General features: G+C 35.5%; 1 protein-coding gene and 1 non-coding gene across 9 annotated transcripts in view; one reads left to right on the top strand and one right to left on the bottom strand.

Moving 5' to 3' along the window:
- Positions 1-24,102, top strand: part of LOC101892541 (mitogen-activated protein kinase-binding protein 1) — a 401,509-nt gene extending 377,407 nt beyond the window's left edge. For 5 of the 8 annotated variants that reach the window (XM_020039859.2, XM_020039857.2, XM_059131369.1 and 2 more), the window contains 15 exons: positions 7,340-7,583; positions 7,651-8,280; positions 8,345-9,073; positions 9,133-10,394; positions 10,458-10,756; positions 10,867-11,012; positions 11,173-11,217; positions 14,222-14,333; positions 18,751-18,852; positions 18,917-19,065; positions 19,125-19,200; positions 19,264-19,347; positions 22,182-22,373; positions 22,432-22,597; positions 22,665-24,102. In XM_020039859.2, the coding sequence (XP_019895418.1) occupies positions 7,340-7,583; positions 7,651-8,280; positions 8,345-9,073; positions 9,133-10,394; positions 10,458-10,756; positions 10,867-11,012; positions 11,173-11,217; positions 14,222-14,333; positions 18,751-18,852; positions 18,917-19,065; positions 19,125-19,200; positions 19,264-19,347; positions 22,182-22,373; positions 22,432-22,597; positions 22,665-22,821 (4,393 nt within the window). In that variant the 3' untranslated portion in view covers positions 22,822-24,102. Of the gene's footprint in view, positions 1-7,339; positions 7,584-7,650; positions 8,281-8,344; positions 9,074-9,132; positions 10,395-10,457; positions 10,757-10,866; positions 11,013-11,172; positions 11,218-14,221; positions 14,334-15,569; positions 18,486-18,750; positions 18,853-18,916; positions 19,066-19,124; positions 19,201-19,263; positions 19,348-22,181; positions 22,374-22,431; positions 22,598-22,664 lie in introns of all 8 variants that reach the window. The other 3 variants (XM_020039856.2, XM_020039861.2, XM_020039862.2) reach the window with 2 other exon arrangements.
- On the bottom strand, positions 13,643-13,713 carry TRNAG-GCC (transfer RNA glycine (anticodon GCC)). The gene has a single exon. It is a non-coding gene; the product is annotated as a tRNA-Gly (tRNA).
- Positions 24,103-24,807: the final 705 nt, after the last annotated feature.

Below are 24,807 nucleotides of genomic sequence, written 5' to 3'. Positions count from 1 at the left end.
GAAAACAGTCCTTCGAGTAAACAATACAATGGCAAGAACTAAAAAAGGCGGCAACAACAATAACAACAACAACGACAAAATGGGCAACACATTCAAAGTAGCAGCATCCTTGAAATGCAATGACAACGGCACAGTTGTGTAGATAACTGGAGGTGATTTCAATTTATAAACATTGACCCCCTTAACAGAAGTCGAAGTAAGGGTATTACACGGTGGCTGGTGGCTTTTGCTGCTATCGAGGAGGTCCTGGTGTGTCTTGCAGACTAAAGAATCGGAGAATTATAAATGTCTGTAGTGTTCACATAGTTAAAGTCTCAGTAACCTTCATTGGGGTTTCTTTAAGGGCGGAAAACCAAAGGAGGAAAAGAAAAGGGTAACAAAAACTATTAAAACATTTAACTTGGGGTTCAGCAGCAGTACATTACCATTACTAACTAAACGACTGACTGCATAATAAATTAAGTCATGGATGGTTGTCGTCATTGTGTGCTATCTACCAACCAACCAGAAGTGGAAGAGGATAGGAAAAGGGCAACCGTGGAAAAAAATCGTGGCAATTTGTTTTAACCAAATGTTTCCGCTTTATTTAAATTCACTTTCAGTTTTGAGGTTCCTTCACATCTTGTGGCACAATACATAAGTTGCCCTCTGCGAAGCTGGCTTATGCAATTGTTTTTGTTGAATCTCAAAATAAAGGGAAGGGTAAATAGTTTTTCTCTTGCTTCAAATAAAATACCTTTATTTTTTCGCATTTCCAAAAAAAGAAAAACATTTGAATGCTGATTAACCTCTTGTTAAATAATTGATTTTAGTAACCATGAACAAATTTGGGAGTCATATAGGACGAATTATCATTTTCAAAGTAATATAAAGAAGGTAGTATCTTTTGTATCACCAGTAGGTTGAAAAAATAGGTTATTCCTTAAAAATGAACCTTTTTTCTTCGTTATCATTAATGAAACTTTTTGCTCGACATAGTGGGAATACCAATATGAATAATGAAGAGCCACAACACCTAATTTCATTGAGGTCTAATTGGGCGCCATAACTCAATTTTTAAAAAGATTTTTTTTTAAATCGCTTAGTCAGTTTTTATACTCTATAACGAAAATAAAACAAAAAGATGTAATACGATAATAAAAACATATGTCATTTTCGGACCGCATGGAATCTTCCTTGACCCAATAAAACATACTTTCAATATATATCATTTCCTCGGTAGATTCAACGGGAGCATTCGTTCTCATTTGGGGGTGTTTGAAAGAACGAGAGAGAGATAGAGAGAGAGAGAGAGAGATAGAGTTAAATTTCCACATTACCAATTTTTGTAGTTAGTGTGCCCGACAACAGAATATTACAAGTTCAATCTTCAACAACTACAGAAAGAAATTTCTTGTCTGATTTTTTGGTGTGATAGTAAAACGGAAGTTTTTTTTCGAAAAATATTTCGATGAGCGAAGTTCAAACGAAATTTAGGATCTCGTATGCTTTATATGATGCTAGCAAGGGCCCGCCACTTCATCACCGAAAAGTCTACGTTAAAATACTAGATTCCTTCCAACAGTTCGTGTTAGCCCTCTTTAGTACTCAACATGCACAATTTGTTCGGTGTAGCAAATTTTTTGCATCAAACCTTCATACTTCGTACAAAATTTTCAGACTTTTAAAATTTTATATATTGTTTATTTTTTTTTTTCTTTTTCGGAAAGAAAAATAAGAAAATGTTTACCTTTAACGCAAAAAAGTCTTCAAAAGCTTTCATGTTTAAATTTACCGGGGAGGAAATTAGTAAAACCATTGCATAATGGACCCACATCCAATTTATCTAACCTAAACTTTTTCAACGTCTCCATATGCAAACCCTGGAATTCAACAGTGTCCTCAATATCAATTTTCAGCATTTCAGCTCCATTTCTTCCACCACTACCAAATTCAGTACATTTCGTACAATTATAATACACATTTCCAAAACTACCTCCATATCTCAATTCCAGATACCAACAGAGGCCTCAATATCAAATTTGTGAATTGCAGTCCTACCCCTTCACTCAATACCAAATTTTGTACCACTTAACACTTTTCCAAAATCATCTCTTGAACACAAATCTACCACCCACAGGGACCCCAATACAAAATTTTCATTCATCTTCATCTGTTCACCCTAAGTCAAATTGTTCCAAGTGTAGTACCATTTAGTGCAGTTCGCACACTTAGTACAGATTTCCTTCATATATCAAATTTGATTTCCAACCTTGATTCTCATACCAAATTTTAAGATTTTAGGTTTATCTGTTCTCATGATACCAAATAATTCCATTTTAGAAGTTTAGTAACATTTCAGAACTTTTCGTAACCTGAAAGTTTGAATTTTCAAAAACCTTTGGTACATCTATACCACTTTCCATTAGTGACTCTCATTTCAGATTTCTAGCTCATTCCGTTTGTTGAATACAATGTGTAAAATTGTTAGTACATTTTAGTACTTGATACACGCATACGCACCAAGACTGACCCTCGTGCAAAATTTCAAGATTCTAGCTTCAGCCGTTTCGTAGATTCTCAGTCAGTCAGTGATTTAATTATTTCACTACTCTTCTATATATATATATAGATGATTTTTATAATTTTTAGAAGTTTGTACTCTTTGTCGAGAAGGTACCTACATTAAAATCCAATAACGACAAAATGGCAAAATCTAAACACAAATATTTAAAATGTGTCCTTTCTATCTCACACTCCCTGAAACCAGGACACCAAGAGTCAGAGACCATTCAATATTTATTGCACACACAATTCCCAACCAAGTCAGCTGTAATATGATGTTTCGGGCACCCATTGGTTAGATTATCTCTTCTCAAAAAAAGTTCTAAATTGGTCCAAAATTTGTACCGCCCATATAATGGGTATAGATATTCTATATTTTGACAATTTTAGCCACATTTTTCAACGCAATTGCTTAACATTTAGCTTTTAGATGAGTTCTATGCGTTTTTCTATAGGCTCCATTTAACGCTACCTCAAGATATTCACTATGTGATATTAGCCTCATTTCCTAACGGATTTGTTTAGTTCAGTATTTGGAGTTTGTTATATTTTCGATTACATATCACAGATATTTATGTGTGAGATAATAAAAAAAAGATATGGAAACTTTCCTGTCATTGATATGGTATTTAATATAAAAAAGTAAGCAAAGGCTACAGTCGAGTGGGGCCGACCGTTGAATACCCTACAACACTATAATAAACCATACAGTTTATATAGGCGAGATACTCGAAAGAACTCCACAAGATATTGTGACAAATAATAAAAGAAAACCATCATGTTTCGTTCTCTAATTTTCGGATAATAGCAACTTAAACGAATTTGCTCATTTCCAATTTATTGGTAGATGTCGCTGGAATAGACATTTTCGTATTTAGTCTACAAAAGTTGGCAAACTATTGCACACATTGAATATTTTTGGATGGCCATCCAAATGTGCGTGAGGATAGGGCGATAATTACGACCTGCTGGCAATTTGGCAGTTTTTTGGTCCATTTCAACCCCTAAATATATAGCGATCATCTCCAAAAAGAGTAGGCAACTATCCTGACCCTCATCTTATCCACATGAAAAATTTGGTAAGGATCGGGCCATAAATGCGATCTGTATATGATATCCTGATATCCTAACTACTTAGTTTTGTTAGCTGTAGAAGTATTACCAAATGTTTAATTCAAAATGAAAATATGCCAAAAATGTGACAAAATTGAAAAAATATGAGAAAATTATTATTATTATATATTATTATAATTAATAGTGCAGATTGATATGAGATTTTATACATTCAGACGCGCTGTGGTATGTTTCGAAAAATATAAAACTTTTTAAAGAAACACATTTTCACTTCCATTTTTTAATGTTAACCTCAATTTAATAGCAATCAAAATTACAACCATAATAATTTTCTATGCAAATGATTTTGTAATTTAGACATCACAATTTAATTCTGTACAAACTTACATAACAAATATGCAATCTGGCTGGCTGGCAGCCTGGCATGCAGGCGTGCATGCATTTATGCCACTGTTACAGCCCACTAGCCTAGCCAATTTGAAAATGTTACCACCGCCCCAATCTTCTTCCGTCATACCAGGAAGAATGCTAATACTGTTGCAGGTTATGTGCTGTGCTGCTGCCACCATTATCAACCAATCCAAAGCCACTCGTCGTTCCATACTTCATCCCGCAATTCGCATCCACTTGAAAAAAAAATATAATGTTTGCGTTGGCAGTAGGAGCTTTTGATTCCACATCAGGTTACAAACGCGAAATTGCATCTCTAATAAGCCTTGTAAATATTTATGTATGAGCATTTTATTTTTGTTAACATATTCTCTGGCTTTTCATTGGCATGCTGCGGGTTGGAGGGTGGGATAGTGGGAAAAATATTCCACATGACATCATTTCAATCCTTCATAATATTTTCAACACACGTTGGCTGGATGTTTATGAATTCGACCCATAATCCATGTGAAAATATGATGCTGAGGCCAAGAGTCAAGTTGTCTCCCTTCCTAAAATTGGCATTGACAGAAAAACGATGATGATGTCGTTGTTGTAATTGTTGCCTAAAACTTACAACCAACCTACCATCATGCAATATCTCATATATTTCCATAACTTTCCCATATAAATCATTTTCACACATCATTTACGGAAATGCTGCGCTGTGAAAAGTTTTCTCCTTTCCATTCCACGGGTGGCGGTGGTGGTGGCGTTGTCAAAAAATTGAATTCCGTGTGCATATGAATGCACATTAACATGGCTTTTTGTTAGTGTACCAAGATATCACCGGTAATTGGAATATGGCAGGAAATATTGTATGGTCTCTGACAAATGCTCTTGGCATCGTGATTTCAATGGGTGTTGCTGCTGCTGCTGCCGCTCAAGATAGGAAGGATACATTTTAAATATTTGTGATTAGATTTGGTTGTCAAGGACAGCACCGTTATTAGTTTTAATGTAGCCTTATTCGTTCGAGAGGATAATGAATATGTATTAGGAGGAAATTGACAATTTTCACTTTTTATTAAAAATTAATGCTAATAAGTTAGGTTAGTTGGAAAATAGGCAAGATTATCATAATGATATACTATAATAAGATTGAAAGCGTGATTGATATATATCCCGGGTCTGTGACAATTTTCTGGTAGTGAAATAACGGAGTGACTGAGAATCAACGCCCGGACGAAACGGCTGAATCTTGAATCTTTTCTTTGGAATCTTGAAATTTTGCACGAAGTTCGGTCTTGGTACGTAGGTGTGTGATAAGGCCGGGCTTTTGGAAATTCGTACTAAAAGGGTACAAATAGTTAGAATGAAATTTGGTTTTAGAGTCACTGGTGGAGTTCAGGAAAATGTACCAAAGAGTTTTTTGGAAATTTGAAATTTAAGGTTACCAAAAGTTCTAAAATTGTACTAAAATTCTAAATTGGTACAGATAGAGCTAAAAACTAAAATTTGTTATGAGGCTCAAAGTTGGAAAGTAAATTTAATATATGAAGTTGGTTTGGGTATGTGTACTAAGTGTACTAAATGGTACTAAATTCCGAATAGTTTGATTTAGGCTGAACGGATGAAGCTGGAATTTTAAAATTTTGTATGGCAGCCCTATAGGTGGAACGTTTGTGATAATGAGGTGATTTTGAAAATGTATGCTACATGCGCACGAAAAGTACTAAATAGTACGATATTTGGTACAATTTGGTATTGAGAGAACAGATTGCGTTTGAGATCTGAAATTTGGTGTTAGGTTGAAATTATTACCTGGTATTAAGATCTAGAGTTGGTTTTGTAAATGCGTACTAAGTTGTTCGAAAACTAATAAATGGTGCTAAATTTTACTAAATGGTATTGGATGAAGGTATGGGACTGTTATCCTCAAATTTAATATAGATTTCACTGTCTTTGTCTCTGGTTTAGATATGGAAGTGGTTTTGGAAATGTGTCTTATAATTGTACAAAAAGTACTAAATTGTACTAAATTTGGTCTTGGTTGAAGGGATAGAGATAAAATTCTGAAATTTGATATTTAGATAATTATCTGAGGTTTTGATTTGAGGTGGTTTTGAAAACGTGTACTAAATTGAACTACATTTGGTGTTGGGTGAATGGGTAGGGCTGGGATCCTCAAATTTGCTATAGATGTCACTGTTAGTGTCTGTTGTTAAGATATGAAAGTTGTATTGGAGATGTGTACAATAATTGTTCGAAAAATACTAAGTGGTACTATATTGGGTATTGAGTGAATGTATAGAGCTAGAGTCCCGAAATTTGATATTCAGGTATCTGGGATTGAGATATGGAGTTGGTTTTGGAAATATGTGCTAGATTGTACGAAAAGTACCGAAATTGGTATTGGGTGAAGGGATAGAGCTCGAATCATGAGATTTGGTATCGACGTCATTGTTGGTGTCTGTGGTTGAGATGTCATTTTTGGTATCTATGTTCGATATTTGGCGGTTGTTTGGAAATGCGTCCCATATTTGTTCGAAAGGTAATAAACGGTACTAATTTTGGATCACTGTTGGAGACAAAGATGAAGAGATGTAGATTGTTTTGGATATGCGTACTAAATGTTTCTAAATTTAGTATTAGGCATAAAGCTGAAGTTCTAAAATTTGCGTATGTTTCTAGGGTTTGCAAATAGAGACGTTGAAATTGTTTTGGCCAGAAAAATTGGATGTGAGTCCATTATGCAATGGTTTTACAAATATCCTACTCGACTAACTTCAAAATAAAAGATTTTGAATAATATTTGGTGTAAAAGGCAATGTATGAAGTCTAAATAAATTTGAGTACCAGAAAAGACTAACGCAAACTGTTGGAACGATCCTAATTTTTAAGGTGTACTTTTCGCTGACGAAGTAGTGGGCACTTGCTAATAGATTTAGATAGAAATATTTTTTTAAATCTCTCTGCTCTTGACCAGTAAGTACTTGTAAAAAAATCCACGATAGTCTCTAAAAGTAAATTCGTGGAAAAAGTTTGACAAACTAAAATTGAACGAAATCTAGTTAACCATTGTCGTACTTCGGAAAAAAGTCGGATGTAAAAAAGTTTGGGAAAATCAGGGATTTTTTTTAAATTTTGGATTTTGTGGAGGTGATACCAGGTTATGAAAAAGCAACATCAAGATTATTTCTTACCTATTTTCCCTATACGTCCTCTTTATATACAAGCGTCTAATGAATTTCTGAATAAATAAAATGGAAAGTACATTTTTTAATTTATTTCAATATATAATCAACTTCGATTTTAATTCCAAAATTGTTGGTTTTGTTTTTCATTTCAGCTGTACAATTGTTTTATTTAATGCCAAAAGACAGACACAGGCCTATTTGGTCAACACATCCCGCAAAGCATTCACATCGGTGGCATTCTCACGATGTGGTCGCTATGTGGCCACCGGAGAATGTGGCATGAATCCGGCCATAAAAGTATGGGAACTTGAAGCGCCCAATGGTAATTTGGAACATTGTACCGGTGGCAATGTGGTGGCCGAATTTGTCGATCACAAATATGCCGTAACTTGTGTGGTAAGTTTTTGCATCTTCATTTATGATTCTTTTATAACCCTTCTTCTTATCCACATTTCTTTTGCAGGCCTTTTCACCGACTGGTAAATTTTTGGTATCGGTTGGTTCACAGCATGACATGATTGTCAATGTATTCGATTGGAAATCCAATCTCAAAATGGCCTCGAATAAAATTAGTTCTAAGGTCTCGGCAGTGAGTTTTGCCGAAGATGGCAGTTACTTTGTTACCGTCGGTAATCGTCACGTCAAATATTGGTATTTGGAGGGTGGACGCAAATACAAGGACCCTGTCCCCTTGATGGGTCGCAGTGCCATATTGGGTGATTTGCGTGACAATGATTTTTGTGCCGTTGCCTGTGGCAAGGGCGCCTGTGCCGAAAGTACTTACGCCATCACAAGACAGGGTCATTTGGTGGAGTTCAGTTCGAGGCGTCTGCTCGAGAAATGGGTACAGTGTCGCACCACCAATGCCAATTGCATCAGTGTGACCGGCCAATTCATTTTGGTTGGATGTGCTGAGGCGATTATCCGAATATTCAATGCCAGTACATTGGAATATGTAACCACTTTGCCAAGAACCCACTATTTGGGTGTGGATGTAGCTCAGGGTATACATATCAATCATATAATGACAGTACCACCGCAGGCCAAATATCCAGATTGTATTGCCATGGCATATGATGAGCAAAGATCAAAGGTAAGTTGCACACAGAGAGATCCCAAGTGGACCTTATAACTAATTGTTTTTGTATTTTCCATAGGTAACCTGCATCTACAATGACCATTCCCTCTACATTTGGGACATGCGAGATATAAAACGTGTGGGCAAATCACATTCCTTCCTCTATCACTCCACCTGTATTTGGGGTGTTGAAACTGTGCCATATAACATGGAACGTGAACTCTCCCACACTCTGCCCGAAGATTCATTTGTTACCTGTTCTTCCGATGACACCATACGTGTCTGGGGTCTGGAGGGTTGTGCCAATAATGAAATCTATCGCAAAAATATCTACTCCAAGGAGCTGCTTAAGGTCGTATACATCGACGATGATCTGAATTACATAAAAGATTTGGAGATTGTCGGTGACAAGGGCGGCGCGTCCAGCAATTCCAATTACGATGGACGCAATGGCGTTCGTTGTATTAAAATAAGTCCAGAACTAGAGCATTTAGCCAGTGGTGACCGTAGTGGCAATATACGCATTTATAATTTAAATAATTTAAAACTGATAACCGCAATAGAGGCTCATGAATCGGAGGTCTTGTGTTTAGAGTATTCCAATGAGAAAATCGATCGCAAGCTATTGGCCAGTGCAAGTCGTGATCGTCTGATACACGTTTTTGATGTGGCCCAAGACTATAAGCTGCTGCAAACCTTGGACGACCATTCGTCGTCCATAACTTCGATCAAATTTGTGGGAGCTGGTCTTAATTTCCAGATGATATCATGTGGTGCTGACAAATCGATAATGTTTAGAACCTTTCAGGTGAGATTGATCGCAAACCTTTATAATAAACTCTGTAATGATGGAATACTTTCTTTTAGGGCAATATATTCTTACGTGGTACTCACACATCGGGCAAGACAACTCTCTACGACATGGAAGTGGACTCGAATGCCAAACACATACTCACCGCCTGCCAGGATCGTAATATACGCGTGTACGGCACACAGAATTCCAAGCATACGAAAACCTTCAAGGGTTCACATTCCGATGAGGGTAGTCTTATTAAACTTAGTCTGGACCCCAGTGGTATTTACGTGGCCACATCGTGTACGGATAAAACTTTGGCCGTTTATGATTATTATTCGAATGAATGTATGGCCCGCATGTACGGTCACAGTGAATTGGTAACTGGTTTGAAATTCACCAACGATTGTCGCCACCTAATATCGGCCAGTGGTGATGGTTGTATCTTCATTTGGCAAGTTCCACATGATATGATTGTAACAATGCAGGCCAGACTATCGCAGCAACGATTGCGATCAGGCCATGCACCCATACCCAGATCAATTTCACAAGCTTTAATTGCTCCCGAAGGAATTATTGTAGAATCACCCACCCCTGATCTGCACGATGATCATAAATTTGCTATGTCTCCGAATATATTGCAGGGTGAGGTACCCTTAACGCCAGGCTATAAACTTTCCGATGTGGGACAATTGCCACAATGGGCCAAGAGAAAGGCTGGAGTATCAGCTCTGGCCAATGAACCTGAGTCATCGGCAATGAATATACCCTCAGCTGCTAATCCAACATCTATGAACAATTTGAGTTCATCACCAAGTCAGGTGGGTGGTGTGGCGCCTAGACCACGAAATCGCTGGGCCCAGCGTGGACAAATTGATGCCGATACCTTAACTGATATACGATCAAATTCAGAAAGTCCTTTGGGTAGTGTGTCAACTACATCTGGCATTGCACCGGCCATGCATCACCCTGGCTTTGGCAATACTCAGACATCGGACTACAACAGTGCTTCGTCTAAGGACATTATGTACAATCAAACATATTTGAGTGAAGATTCGTCCATTGATTCCGGCATGGAAACCCGAAGGGAATTGAAATTTATCGGTAGCAATAATGCTGGTACAGTACCCACCATTTCTGTGCCGGGAGCAGGGCCAAGCCGAGTCGGAGCATCGTCAACATCCGGCACATTATCCGTTGAACGCAAACCGGGTTTGCGATTTGACACTATATCCAACAATGACCATGACGGTGACATTGAGGATATATCGGATGGTGAGAGAACGAGCTCGGATCATGGCATGTTCTATAACAACATATCACCCAGTACACCAACGTAAGAAAGGATACTTATGTATTTTGGATTTATACTTAACGGTTTTTTATTGTTTACCTTCAGAGATTTTAAGGTCAATGCCATGAATGAAGAAGAACTACGAAAGTCGGTACGTCGTCAAAAATTTGAGAAGGCTGGCCTCACCCTTAGCGGCAATGGTTCACACACGGCCAGTACAGGCACCGGTACCGGCACCTCTGATACCGAAGATGAAGGATCAACACCCAGTGCCGAAAATGCTGATCGCTCTTTGGCCTCAACATTGGGTGGTAGTTCCGAAAGTATACCCCAAGCATCGTCCAGTTTTCTTCAAGCAGCTTTACCCGACGGACCTGGTAATTTGCTCGAAAGAGGCAGTACTAGTAAGATTTATGTTTTTTGTTTTGTCCTTTTTATGTTATAGAAGACAATTTGTTTATTACAAGAAACGAATTAACCAAAATGTTTATTGGTGTTGTGATTTTTGTTGCAGATCGTCGCAGCATAAGTGCCAAACATAATACCGAAAACGGTAAACCTGGTGTTTCCGCCCCGCCTACCATAACCAAATCGTACACCAGTACAAAGAAGGAGGAACTGTTGAAAGTCATAAATGAAGCTAAGCAAAAATTAGATAATGTAAGTTTTTGAAATATTTAATAGTTGGTCATTTTTTATTTTTGTTTTGTTTTGATTTTCCCTTTTTTATTTTTTTGAATACTTTTATCTCCATATATATTTTTTTTATTTGGTTCATGACATACACACTTTATATATATGTATAATCGTATGTGTATAGGGTGCACGCAAAAATGGTGTTAAAAAGTTAACTGCCATACCAGAGGTGAGCACTACTGTTTCGGTAAAGTAGCAAATATACATATTTGCATTTCTATTAGTTATTTTTCCAAATTCTAATTCCATCTGCAGATTTCAGCTTCATAAAATAAAACTAGTTGCAACATCAAATAAATCATTAATTTTTAATCATTAAAATAAATCAAAGTCAACATATAAAAGGTTTACCTCACCTAATTGAATGAAGTCAATTGCGGGCCGACTTTTAACCAAACAAACATTTTAGCATAGCAAAACTAATCAAGCGCTTAGTTAGACTAATTACAATGACCACTCTTTGTTGAAATTGTTAAAATACAACATCAAAATCATTGATTATAAAACCAGAATATTACCCAACACAATAATCATATTTTAATTTAAAAAAAGAATGAATTTATTTGTATTCTTAATATTTATTTTATAGCAAAAGAAATATAATATTTTAAATTTTTGGATTGAACTATTATAGCTAAAGACAATTGAAAATTAAAGCTGTATACAAATTTTGTTTGTTGAATCCGCAATACAATTTGATTTTATTTTTGTAAAGAAAAGTTCGTTGTTAAAATAGCGTCATGCAAGAAGGGAGTTCTTTGAAATATTTTGTAGTTTTACCATAATTATACCTTTCACCTTGGAAAGGAGGGTATATTAACTTTGTTATTCAGTTTATAATATCCCTAGGTTAGGACACGCGGTTGCCTTTTTGGTAACCGCTCCACTCGGAGACCTGCTGGTCCATTGTGTTCATCCTAATAGGAAATTGGAAAAAAGAAGAATAGGGGGAAAAAGTAAGGTATTAGAGGTTTTAAAATATAACTATGAGGGTGATCCACGACTAGAGGTCTTTGCCGTATCGTCTTTAGCCACTTAAATATTCTGGTTAATTGAAGATTTACTGTAGGGTCAGTGTTAGAGAACGAAGACAAATCATGTGACACTCGTTCCCCACCAACCTGTGTCTCACGTTAATGAGTAGTGGACAATGACAGATCAGATGTTCGATCACCTCAATTTCTTCTTCGTCCTAACATATTCTACAGTAATCAATGTCATCGCTGCCCCATTTCGAGGTTATTGCCCTCACCTTGCAACACTGGCCCCAGCGACTTTGTTCTCTTCTACGGGAGTGTGGGCCAAATTCTTTTGGAGATGTTGCATCCCCTTTCGTCCAGCCATTTTTGTTGAATTTTTGCCACCTTTTTTCGCGTATTTGTCTAATGGGTTCTAGCTCGTGTGGCGAAACATTGTACGTATAGGTCCACATTTTCCTATCACGCACATATAACCGATATTCGGTATTTTGATAATCCTAGTCATTTTCCCACCAAATTGTTTCAAATTGGATAATTAAGAAGATTTGGTAGATAACATTCTTTAAAGTATAAAATTTCCTGTATAGGTTCCCGTTTTTGTATGGCCCCCACATAACGGCCTCAGCCACTTAATGTTTTTTTTTGATAAGTTTAACTGCATTATCCAAATGGTCTTACTTATATATGAAGTTTAAAGTGAAACACGCTTGAATTCAGATAATTTTATATAAACATGTTTCCTTTACCCAAAGGTGGGTGGAGGGTATTAAAAGTTCGGTCAGGTCGAACTTAATGTTTTTTTACTCGTTTTTCTATATTTTTGGTTATAAGTCTCTTGTTTTTTGTGCGGATATCGGGGTTTCACTTGTTTGATCTGTATAACGATTTAGCGCTTTCCTAATCGTTTGATTAAGGTGGCAATATAAGTAGATATTTAGCGGCACTTAATTAGAAACAGATGATAAAGAACTTGTTTTGCTACACTACAAACACTTAGTAAGACCTCTACAATATAATTCGTACTTCTGTTCCAATAAAAACTTTAAATGACATTCTGGGAAATCTCAAGTTCGTGTTGATTATTTTTTATATATTATAATAATATATTAATTGGTAACATTTTCATAAATACCTTTAACAAAAGTACTTAGGAAAACCTATGACACTGGTCTTAAAATTATAATTTAGAATATGAAAACATATAATTTGCAAGTCACATATTTTTCTTTTTTTTCTGTTCGGTAACTGTTAGAAATTTCAAAAAATACATAAAACATAATTATAGTAAACCCTTTAGACGTCGAAAAACACTGTACACTGTCCGACATCAGACTGAGATATGTACATATATGTACTTGTTATCTAATCTAAATTATATTAATTTTTAAATAAATTAAACAAACAAACAAATAACTAAAGTATGTTGCCATCAACCCTTACTTGTTATTGTATAAAATTTAAAATATTTTAAACTTTACACAAAACCTATGGAACTTACATACAAACTCATGCTAATTTTTATTTCAATACAGCTATGTTTAGTATAGACTAAATTCCAAACAAATATTATTTTTAGATAAATAATTTTAAAATATAAAAGATGAAAAAACAAGTTGCATCGGCCGGGAATCGAACCCGGGCCGCCCGCGTGGCAGGCGAGCATTCTACCACTGAACCACCGATGCTTGTTGTACATTTACACTACTATTGACAGCACATGCTTTCTCATACCCAACATTATGTTCAGTGATGATGCAGCTTCCAAATAACCAGTTGTATGGCTTTCACTTTAAACTACCAGTGTTTTATAGGAGAGGGGGTTTAAATAGACGAAAGCCAGGCGCAAACATGCTCTAACTGAGAAGCTGCTACTAAAAATAAACCAATGCTTTGTACTTAGCTTTGCCATAACTTAATTAAAAAAAAAAAATTACTAAAAATAGCATCATAACAAAAACAAATTTAAGCAACAGTAAAAAACACACCACAAGAGGTCATTGAGACAACCTCCTCTACAAAGGGAATGCTTTTAACTTTTTAACACAAACCAAAAAAAATGAAAAGAAAAATTCAAACTAATTGTAATCTATGTCACAAGTATAACGCTTGTACCTTTGTGCTTCATCATTACTAATAATTGTTAACTTAATTTTCGGTAGTTTAATATTAACCTCGTTTCACCTAATATTTCAGGTTGGCTATCGGTCACTGCGTGGTAGTCATAGTATCTCAGATTTAAGTTTAGCTGGAAATTTGGATGGTTCACGTTCTGGCTTATCGGCAGCAAATCGTTATGCTAAGACGGGTAAGTTAGAATTACAAAGAGGTTTTAAAGATAGAAATTTATTTGCCTAATTGAAATGATATCAACACTGTTCTTTGCTTAAATTTTATGGATTTCAAATTGGAATTAAAAATCAGGATTTAAAATTTAGGGGGCATCTATAAACATTTATTGAAAGAAACCAGTTTTCTATCGCTTTCAAAGAAACTTATACAATATGTTAAGTTAATAAAATGATCAAAAGTATCTTCATATTTATTGAAGAGTAAGACAGTTATCCATCGTCTTGACTAAATCTTCATTAATTTCCATACGAATCGGCTTGAGATAGAATCTTGAAAAACTCGCACAATTGCCATGGAGTAATCAATATAATTTTAGAAAACGCGCAAAATGATTTAACGTTCTTTGTATCATATACACAGTTTTGTACAGGAGGCGATCGTTAGGAAAGTGCAAACTATGGAGCATACTTTTAGGCGCGAAACACTGTGGAATGTTAAAATAATTATTATTATGCTTATATCAGAGATATACATAGTGAAATATATAAACAATTGAAATAGATTGTAACAACAGGGCATTTCCAACAAATCCATAGCAATGGAAAGAATTGAAGAGGGGATAATTTTAGAAAGCAGATGTAAAGAATAAGGCAACTATAAATTAAATTTAACGTGCTGTTACGTTATGCCTTTGAAAGAATCCGGATCTTATTGAATGTTTAAACAAAAGGCTGGTGAATTTTCCCAAGGTCTTCTACCTTAACATAAAAAAACTATGAGCTGATCTAAAAAGCTCATAAGTATTTTATATTAATGTTTCTCATTTAGAAGACCTTGGGAAAACTCACTAAACTAATTCATGGACTGTAACCTACGCAAGAGCAACAATCAATTTTGTAGGCAATTAACTACAGAAAATGGATAAAATTCCGACCTTATTTAAAATAAAAAGAACTATTTCAAAAGAAGTTGTTTGATATCATTTCTTAGGAAGTACTTTCGCATTTATAATAGACAAATTGTTTAAGCGTAACCGTTTTAACATATATTAAGCTAATAATATATTTTAAAACTCATTTTCCACTCGTTTGTGTCTCTCTTTTTTGTCTCCAAATATCTCAATCTCTTTTTGTATCTTAAAAACATGCCATCCTTGTAATTGTAACAAAAACCAACCCTCTATGTAATGTAATTCTTTTTTGCTAATATATTATTGTATGCTTGATGATTTCGATTGATTACTAATATAAAGCTTTTGATCCCACACATAATAACGAAAATAAACCCCACACACAGTTTGTTAGCCAATCTAATGATGTGGTGGGCAGTGGTGAGAGATCACCTCGGCTGCAGCCACCATCCACGCCACCAACGAATTATTCACCCATACAGTTGATGCCTCCACAACAGCATTTCTTCAATTGCGCTGCTCCGAAATCAGTGCTCCAACAAAATTGTCAAGCAATGCGTCAGGTGCAACAGCAATACCCACCCTATCCACATCATGTAGGTGTTCATCAGATACATCCCCCACCGGGGGTACCTTTTATGGGGCCCACCACACAAAAAGTGCAAGTGCAGCAGCAACAAAAACTGCCGACGGCACAGCAACAGAATAAAACATTTTCTAGTTCCACATTACCGGCCAGTGGTCAGGTTCGTGTAAAGCGCAATCCCAATGGCAATACACGACGCACACCCAGCATATTGAAACATTACAAATCATGCCCCGTCTCACCCGTCCATGAGGAAGTTGAATGGTCTTCGGATAACAAATCGATTATCATTACGGAACCCAAACGTCATTCAGTCTATGCTGATGATGCTCGCACAATACTGGACATGATCCAGGCTGATACTGAAAAGATGATAGAGGAAATTACCAGGAAATATGGTGATCTTGATGATATAGGTGTCGATGTGTATGATCCGGTTTCAGGCACTCGACACTCTCAGATAGTTGCTTCCAAATCAGTTCCTGAAAATCTTGCTGCACATCGTGGCTATTTGCCTATGGGCAGGAAAAATGATTTTGGATTTTCACCTGAGGGCTCCACAAGTCCTCGTATGGTTAGACAGCCATATGTGCCGCTGGCTCCCAAACACTCATTCTCCGAATTTTATGTCTATCAGGAAATTTATCAATGCGAACGCAAGGTATCACTGTCGGACATTTTGCAAGACAACCCTGAACAGATGGCCGAAGCAAGGCGTTTGGAGGAGGCCAGATTTTTGGAAACTCAACGCCATTCCAGTGCTTCATTCTTCTTAACCTCAAATAATCATTTTGCCACCGACAGAAGTCAAGAATCATTGTTATCCGAAGAATTCCTCGATGACGGCAGCTATTGTAATAGCATGGAAAGTATTCTATCAGATGAAAGTGATTGTAAAAGTGCTCCCCTAGAGCAGCAGCAGGTCGTACCCAAACATCCGGGCTTACGCAATTTCATTATTCATGGTCCCACATCAACTATAGCAGCAGCCCAAATGGTTTCCAAGTCATATGGCTCCAGTCCCAATGCCTATGGCAGCTTTGATTATTACATGCAGCAGCGTCACCTACATGCAACCGCACCATCAAATGTCTCACCCTATGAAAGTTTCGATGTTTCTAGCTATAATCTGGAGAAAATACAAACAACAAATGACAGGAAAAATGTACCACCAAAACCTATATCAACCTCAAAAACATATCCTAAATTAGCTGAGCCGTCCTCATTGGTTCAGCGAAATCCGCAACAACAATCATTTTCTTCTTCATCCAAGGTTTCAGACGATATACCCACATTAAAGTGTAAAAATCAACAGTATTCTTCGGGCGTAAGCAAGAGCATTAGCTCGGACTTTGCCCAAACACGTTGGCAGAGAAACACAAATCCCATACAAACGGAAAAGGCCTACAATGAGAAACTATTTCAAAAGAAACCAGTCAAACAAAAGCCACCCGTTCCTGTTAAGCCGGAAAATCTCAAATCGACCCTAACTTCTACGGTGGAATCCGCCACGAAGCTTCAGGTCAAAGAACCGCTCAAAAAGTCATGTTCCTTTGAGGTAAACGCCGATGTGTTGAAATGCAACTCCCGTACGGCCAGTGTGGTTAGGAAATTCGAAAGGAATTTGCAAAAGTTCGAAAGAGAGAAACAGGCAGAGCTACAGGCAAAGAAGAAACAAGGTAGCAATATGAGGCCGTCGGTAAGTTCGGGAGCTTTGGCTGGTCAGAGTTGTTTGAAAAAGGTTTCCAAATTTGACAACTCTCCCACACGGCGGGCCACATCAATGCGCCAGAAGGAGAGACCAAAGATTTCGGTGCGTTTCAACACCGTGTCGCAAATCAAATATACTCCAAGCAATAAAAGGAACAATGGTAATGGATGTGGAAGTACCACCACCACATGCCCTCTGAATGATATTAATCTCAATGTGTCACCCTCGGCAGGATCAAGTCTGCCCACAGACTATGGGGAGAAGACATTCGAAATGTTTATATCAGAGAATGGCAATGATGAGCATGACAACATGACCATGGATAGCCTGAAATTGTACACAAAACCAGGCCTCCAGCAGGTCGTGGATGAAATCAAACATGAACGAGAAAAAAGAGACTCGAAACATAAGAAAAACTTGGCCAATACTGAAATTACTCAAAATCCCCACAGTCCCACAGACGCCTCTACCAGCAACCAATGCAAAAATATTGCCAAGAAAATTGATATTATTGAAAAATTGATAGCCATGGAGGAGCGGAAATTCGAGCAAATACGTTTGGCCACTGAATCACGAATGCGACCCTTCGAATGCAACACCAAACAAAGGGGTTATGTTAAATCACTAACCATGAATTTTGACATGCTAGCCAAAGGTATCGAAAAGGATATTGAAAATGAACAGAGACGTATTTTGGCAGATAATTCAGATGCCGATTTATGCGCCTATGCGCGTCACATCAAAAGGAATGTGAGTCTGCCGGACGTTTTAGAAAGCACTGAAACCTATGCACTGAATAAGAAACTAATGGAACAACAGCAACGTGTCCAACTTGATTGTGATGGTGTTGAAGTGGAATTGGCCAGGGAGGTGAAGGCCGATTCAGATGTCGACAACGAGGATGAGAAAGAGGATGAAAGTGAAAAAGCCTCTATGGAAAATGTAGAGAAATTGCTCGAAGGTTTGCCTCTTTCCCGTTCGTATTGCTGTGATTTTGGCACCATTGATTTTTGTTGTTATTATCATTGGAATTTCCTTTGAGCACCACCTTTTTGTTGGTATTGTTTTTCCATGTTTTACAATGAAGTCATATAATCACTCTTTTTTTTAGTTGAAGTCATACATAAACATTTTTCCTTAGTTTTTCATCCATCATAAAGTATAATTTTGAATTAGTTGTACAAGAATTTATTTTGCATTTTCTTTTAACAATTTTTCATTTGCAGGCAATCCCAAGAATTTGAATCCCATGCCAGTCGATGATTCGTCGTCCTCCATCCGAAGGGCATGTTCCCTTAGTGATTTACACATGGGCAATATGGGTAAAGGTTTGTTTATTCTAACAGTTTGCTATTTATAACAACATAACATAATTAATGTTACTGTTTTCAGCAGGCAAATCAACCAGTTCTTCCCAAAAAACGGGTGCTGCTCACCGCAACAGCTCTGCCACCCGTTCAGCCAGTAAACGTAATAGTCTGCAAATAAAAGGTTCTTCCACTAATTTAAGTGCAAATGCTTCAATGGGTGTACTCAATCAGGTATGTCGAAATAAATTATAATTCGTTCATTTTTAATTCTCAATTTTATATTTTTGTAGAGCGATTCAGAAACTGAAAGTAACAGCCGGGGTCGATCAGGTTCAAGTGGACAAAGCCGAACAAATGGACCCACGGGTAAGTTTTTTTGTATGTAATCCGCAAGAAAGAAATTTTAAACAACATGTTTTATGTTTTTAGCTGCCAATCGTTCGTATAATTCCAAAAATACGAATGGCAACAATAACCGTCGCAAGGGTAACCTACAAACAAGTTTTAATAATGGTAAGTATTTTATATATCATTAATTTATAGACAAGTTAGGGCGCAATAGGGTAGGATAATCTTAACATGTGGGAGTTACCATACTCCAACCAGACCACCCATCTCGCCGGGTAAAGAGTCTAGGAGGTCCTGTATTGAAACTAGCAGTTAAAACAACACAAAATGGTGTCATAGTTTTCTCTAACGGTGATGTAGTTAATTGAGACTTGTTTCAGTGTTTAAATATCGGTACACTTGATATTTGGAACTTGCAGACCTTCCTTTTGCAAGAGGTAGCAACAAAAGATCCAAATCATTTTTGTATATTAAACCTGACCTTTGGCATTGCATTGTCACCCAAATTTTTGCATGATATCTTCACTCATCATTGTCATCCAACTTTTGATATGATATCCTCACTAAATCTTTGGTGTTTTAACCTAACCTTTAACGTAGTATCTTCACTATTGCTACTGGATATTTAGCATACTTACATATGTTTATAAATAAAAACAAAAAATATTGGAAAACGATCGGGTGTTTCATCAGAACACAGGCGTTTCTGCGAACAATTTGGACATGGAAATCGAGGAAGAAGATGAGGACAAACATTTTTTATACCCACTAGCCATATGGCTAGAGAGCGTATATATAATTTGATACGGCCAAAACGTGCCTCATCGAAATAACGGTTTTAGACCCCATCCGTTTTAGGCTATTTGGAATCGATCTAACGATGTTCGTCTGGGTGGTGTGCACGATAACTCTCGAAAGGAGTATCCCATTTGTTCCAAACTTGGTACAACGTAATATTATTGTCAAATTTAAATCGAGTTCGGAGATGGGCCATATCGATCCACTCCATCAAGTACCTCTCCCACAAAGGGCCAACAATTTGAATAATGATAACTCTTATAAAATGTGTTGTAAGTGTCCGATTATCTTCAAATTACACACATCACAATATTTTTATTAACTCTGGTGTGAAAATGGGATATATCGGTTCACTCATTTGATACCTTCGCCACAAAGGATCAACATTTTTAGTAATCATGAAGCTTATAAAACGCAATATTAACAACCGATCCCATTCAGACTTGGCAAATCTCAATATTTCCATCAACACAAGATCTGTTTAAACTTTAAAGTTGGTAGAGATCGGACCATTTCTACGGGTACGTCCCCCACATAGGGTTCAAGATTTTTAAAAACAAAACGTTAAAAGTGAGCGAATTAAACATCCAATTCTCTTCAAATTTCACACACACAAATATTTTTCCTAACACAAGATCTGTTGTAAAGATGACATATATCTACACCTTCTGGTAACTCACCCACAAAGGGTCACAATTTCCAATATATCTGTCATGACTTGGGAAACAAGTAGGCGATTCTTTACGACTTGCCATATCTAAATATTTCTCTTAACCAGAAATCTGATATGAATATGTATTTTAACGAAATTTATGATTTCGCATAAAATTGGATGTTAATGTTCGCTTTTCTTCAAATTTTTCACATACCTATATTTTATCTGTATTAGATGAAGTATGAAATGGAATACTTCGGTCCGCTATATCTGTTATCTCACGCATATTTCTACATTTTCCAATTCACATATCTCATATAAAATATAAGAAGTAGTCGATATAGACAAAAACTGGCACGTTGCAATTGATTGCAATGAGAGATTTTTTGAAGCAACTATCGTAATATCTTATTGATTGTTTAACAGTCTCATCAATCGGTGTATCAATCGACTAGGATCCGCCTTGAGCCACTTCATTCCCTACTCTATTGCTATGTCCTGGAACCAAACAAAGCTTAATGAGCCCACTTGTTTCGAGGAGGACTTTCTTCCAGTCAAGAGTAACTCTCGATTCAATGGCACTTGACTTGATAGCTTTAAGTTCATATATAGTCACTGGCCCTGTTACACCAGCGCCGGACAGGTTACAGAAACTCCAAATCTAGAAAGTGCCATAACGGCATTTTCGAGTTAGAATTTTCACAGTCAATAACTTTTGTAACTTATGCTCTTTTACTTTAGTAATGTATGCTCTTATATTTGTTTGTGGAGGCTTGGATGGTATTTGAATCATTTTCTTATCACAAAAATGGTAATTGCTTCAGTTTTCGATATAACAATACATAGTTTCTAAGTTGTAATTAAGTATGTGAACGATAAATATCTTTCCTATGACTTACCCTTATCTAATGGCTCACATTTGCAACTACTTTGAAAAACATTGAGATTCAATGTAGTTTGCTATATTGCTATTCCCTTAATTTATCGTACTGTTGTTAAACACTATTTCTTTTACATATCTCAATTAAAAGGACACCATCAATTATGTACGAGTGTTGGACTATTGGCTATGTCATGGCATGAGCTATTAATTTTTTCGCACAAATATGCTATTGACAAAGGACTCTTATTTCTCGAAATGCAGCAATTCACCCCTACGTTTTACATTTCCTTCACTTCGGCCCATTCAACAAATAATTTCTTCCTTTGTAATACACTTCTTCAGCTGAGTTTTCAAATATTCGCATTTTGATAATTAAAGCATAATTTTGTTAACGACTAAAACATTATGGGCCTTAATGAATAAAAGTTGCGTGTCCATCCTTTTTATTATTTAACCTTGGACTCTTTTCGAGGAAGTATTTAGCTCCTTACTTGATTTTTGTAAAAACAACAGCGCTTCTTTTTCACGCTGTTATCCCAAAATATGTTTATCGTTCTTAAAATAAACAGTTAATTATCATATATCAATTTTTTAAACTTCACTTTATCTTTTATATCTCTTATATTTCACTTTTAATCAAAACATTAATATTTCTCTCAACAGCACCACCCCAAGATGATTCCAGCTCTGAAGAAACCCAGGGCAGTTCTTCCAATGCAAAACCAATTGTGCCACCACGTCCTCGTAATTTAGCTTTTGATCACAAAAATAAAGTTATTAACAGTCCAAATGTGGTTAAGACTCGAGGAGTTTTAGAAGCTGTCGAATTTGCCGATTTAGACAGCAATGGAGATCGTAAGTTGTGTTTAATTTAGAGAAAATATTGATTTTCATTAATTTTTATATTTTTCAGCAAAATCTCAAGTTCATAATGTTATTAACAAACTATATACAACAACACAAACCGTTTTACAATTGCATGCAAATCTCAGAAATTGTGAGGATTCTTTAATGCTGAAAGAATTGGAGAATGCTGTGATTATGACACAAAATATGTTAACAAATATAACACAAAATAAGTAAGTATTTGGTATATATGTCCAATGTTGTTATTTAATATTGATTTTCTTTTTCGCCTTCTTTCAGAAATGATAAAAATCAACAACCAAATCATGCGTACTCTAGCACAGAGCAGGCAAATTTAGAAAATGGCGACTATATGATGATGGTGAATAATTGCGCCGATCTATTAAGTAATTTCCGTATGAAGCACAAACCCGATGACTGTGAGAAAAACTCCTAGTGTGTAAATTGAAAAAAAAGAGAAACGTAAAAAACAAAACACAGAAGTGAAACTGAACTTAAACTACAAAACTAAAAAGAAAACAAAAGGGAAATGCGAAAATAAAAGTAAAATCATAATTAATTTAATATTCATAATTATAATTAATTTAAATTAAAATTACAACTAAACAATTATTAAGATAAATTTACATTTAAATACAAATATTAGTAGCTAACAATGTTTTTTTATTATATATTATAATTAATATTAATATAAATATGATAATTATATTATTAATATTATTATTAATGAATTAATTAAATGTAAAATATTTAACTAAAACAAAATACACATCTATATTATTTAACAAATGAAATTACAATTGTAATATTTTTTTCTCGTTTTTGTAAGGCAATGTGGTTTGATGATAAAATATTGCAATATAAACATTTTTAATTTACCCGAGAAACGAAAATCGAATTTTTCGTTTAATTATTTGTTAGCACAAGGGGCTGAAATGGAATAGAAAAAATATTTTCGTCACTTTAAAATTATATATGATATTTAATGCTTCGTACATCAAATCAAACACTTTTTTTTCTAAAATAGGCATGTTTTTGTTTGAAGACTTCATAAACAAAATTAAGTTTGGCATCAACAAACTGCATTTCAGCCCCTGTGTTTAATCAAAGATGCAGCCAAATATTCCATGGTTTGCAAATCTTTTTGTGTATTTCCACACCGCAAATATGGCATTTTTTAAAATAATATATTTTTTATTTTTTTTTTTTTTTTTCATTATTGTTTTATTTCGATGTAGAAAACAAAAAGACGAAGATAAAGAACTTGAGACGCTTGTTTTGTTATAAACTTATTTGTTATGTTACGTTTTTTGATTCTTTGCGTGTTTTGGGCGTGATTACATCTACTCTAGCTTTTAGTCTAATTTGATAATAATTTTTGTCCATGTGTCTTGTTTCTTTGCTAATCAAATAATCAAAACCAATCACAACAATATTAAGTTAATCCTAAATAAAATTTATATAATTCACAAAATCATAATTTTCAATGAAATATTATTGTGTTAAGAGCTTAGATATGAAAGTTTGTTTTTAATTACATTTATAAACCACACACTTATACACAACTAAATACTTACATCCTAATTTAGCTTTAATTTGAAATTGAAGAAAAGAAAATAATAATAATAAATATTTAAAACTATATTTGATATTGGAAAATAAAATCATATAATTTAAATACGAAAAGAATAATAATACTAAAAATGCTATACCACAATATTTGTTTTTGTTGTTTCATTGTGTTCATGTATAACTGTGATTTGTTTTCATGGCAAATGCAGAGCTTTATTTGTTTTTAAGCCTAAATTTTTAAACTACTATGGAGTTGATTGATTGATATGACTCAAATAGAATTTTCGATGTAGCCTAATTAATTTCAACAAGAAAAAAAAACAAGTACGTTCGACTGGGCCGAACTTTTCCCTCCACCATTTGGAAGGAACTTGAAAATTTCAAAAAAATCCGATAACTACCACTTAAATGAAACCGGTTATATTGGGACTACGAAGACGTGGACCTGCATACGAAATGTTGCCATAGGCTGTAGTATCCATTAGGAACTTTAAATACGAGTTTTGAAACAATTTCAGTCGCTAAATGTCGCTAAAATCATGAAAAACCGAATATCGGGAGATACTGTTATATAAGGTTTATATAGGGGCTATATAGGCATGGACCTGCATACGACATTTTTTATCATAGATTGTAGTACGCATTACGAAGTTCGACTACGAAAATTTGAAATTTAAAATACGAAATTTGAAACGATTCCGGAGAATAAAGTTGCTGAAATCATCCAAATACCGAATATCGGGAGCTACAAACTTTTTTTTCATAGCCTGTAGTATCCATTACGAACTTCAAATACGAAATGTGAAATAATTCCGGTAAATAATGTCGCTAAAATCATGAATATCGAGAG

The sequence above is a fragment of the Musca domestica genome, unplaced genomic scaffold (genome assembly GCF_030504385.1).
Source record: "Musca domestica strain aabys unplaced genomic scaffold, Musca_domestica.polishedcontigs.V.1.1 11, whole genome shotgun sequence".
NCBI classification, from domain to species: domain Eukaryota; kingdom Metazoa; phylum Arthropoda; class Insecta; order Diptera; family Muscidae; genus Musca; species Musca domestica.
The sequence above is the reverse complement of the archived record's forward strand: the minus strand, read 5'-3'. Positions and strand labels throughout refer to the sequence as shown.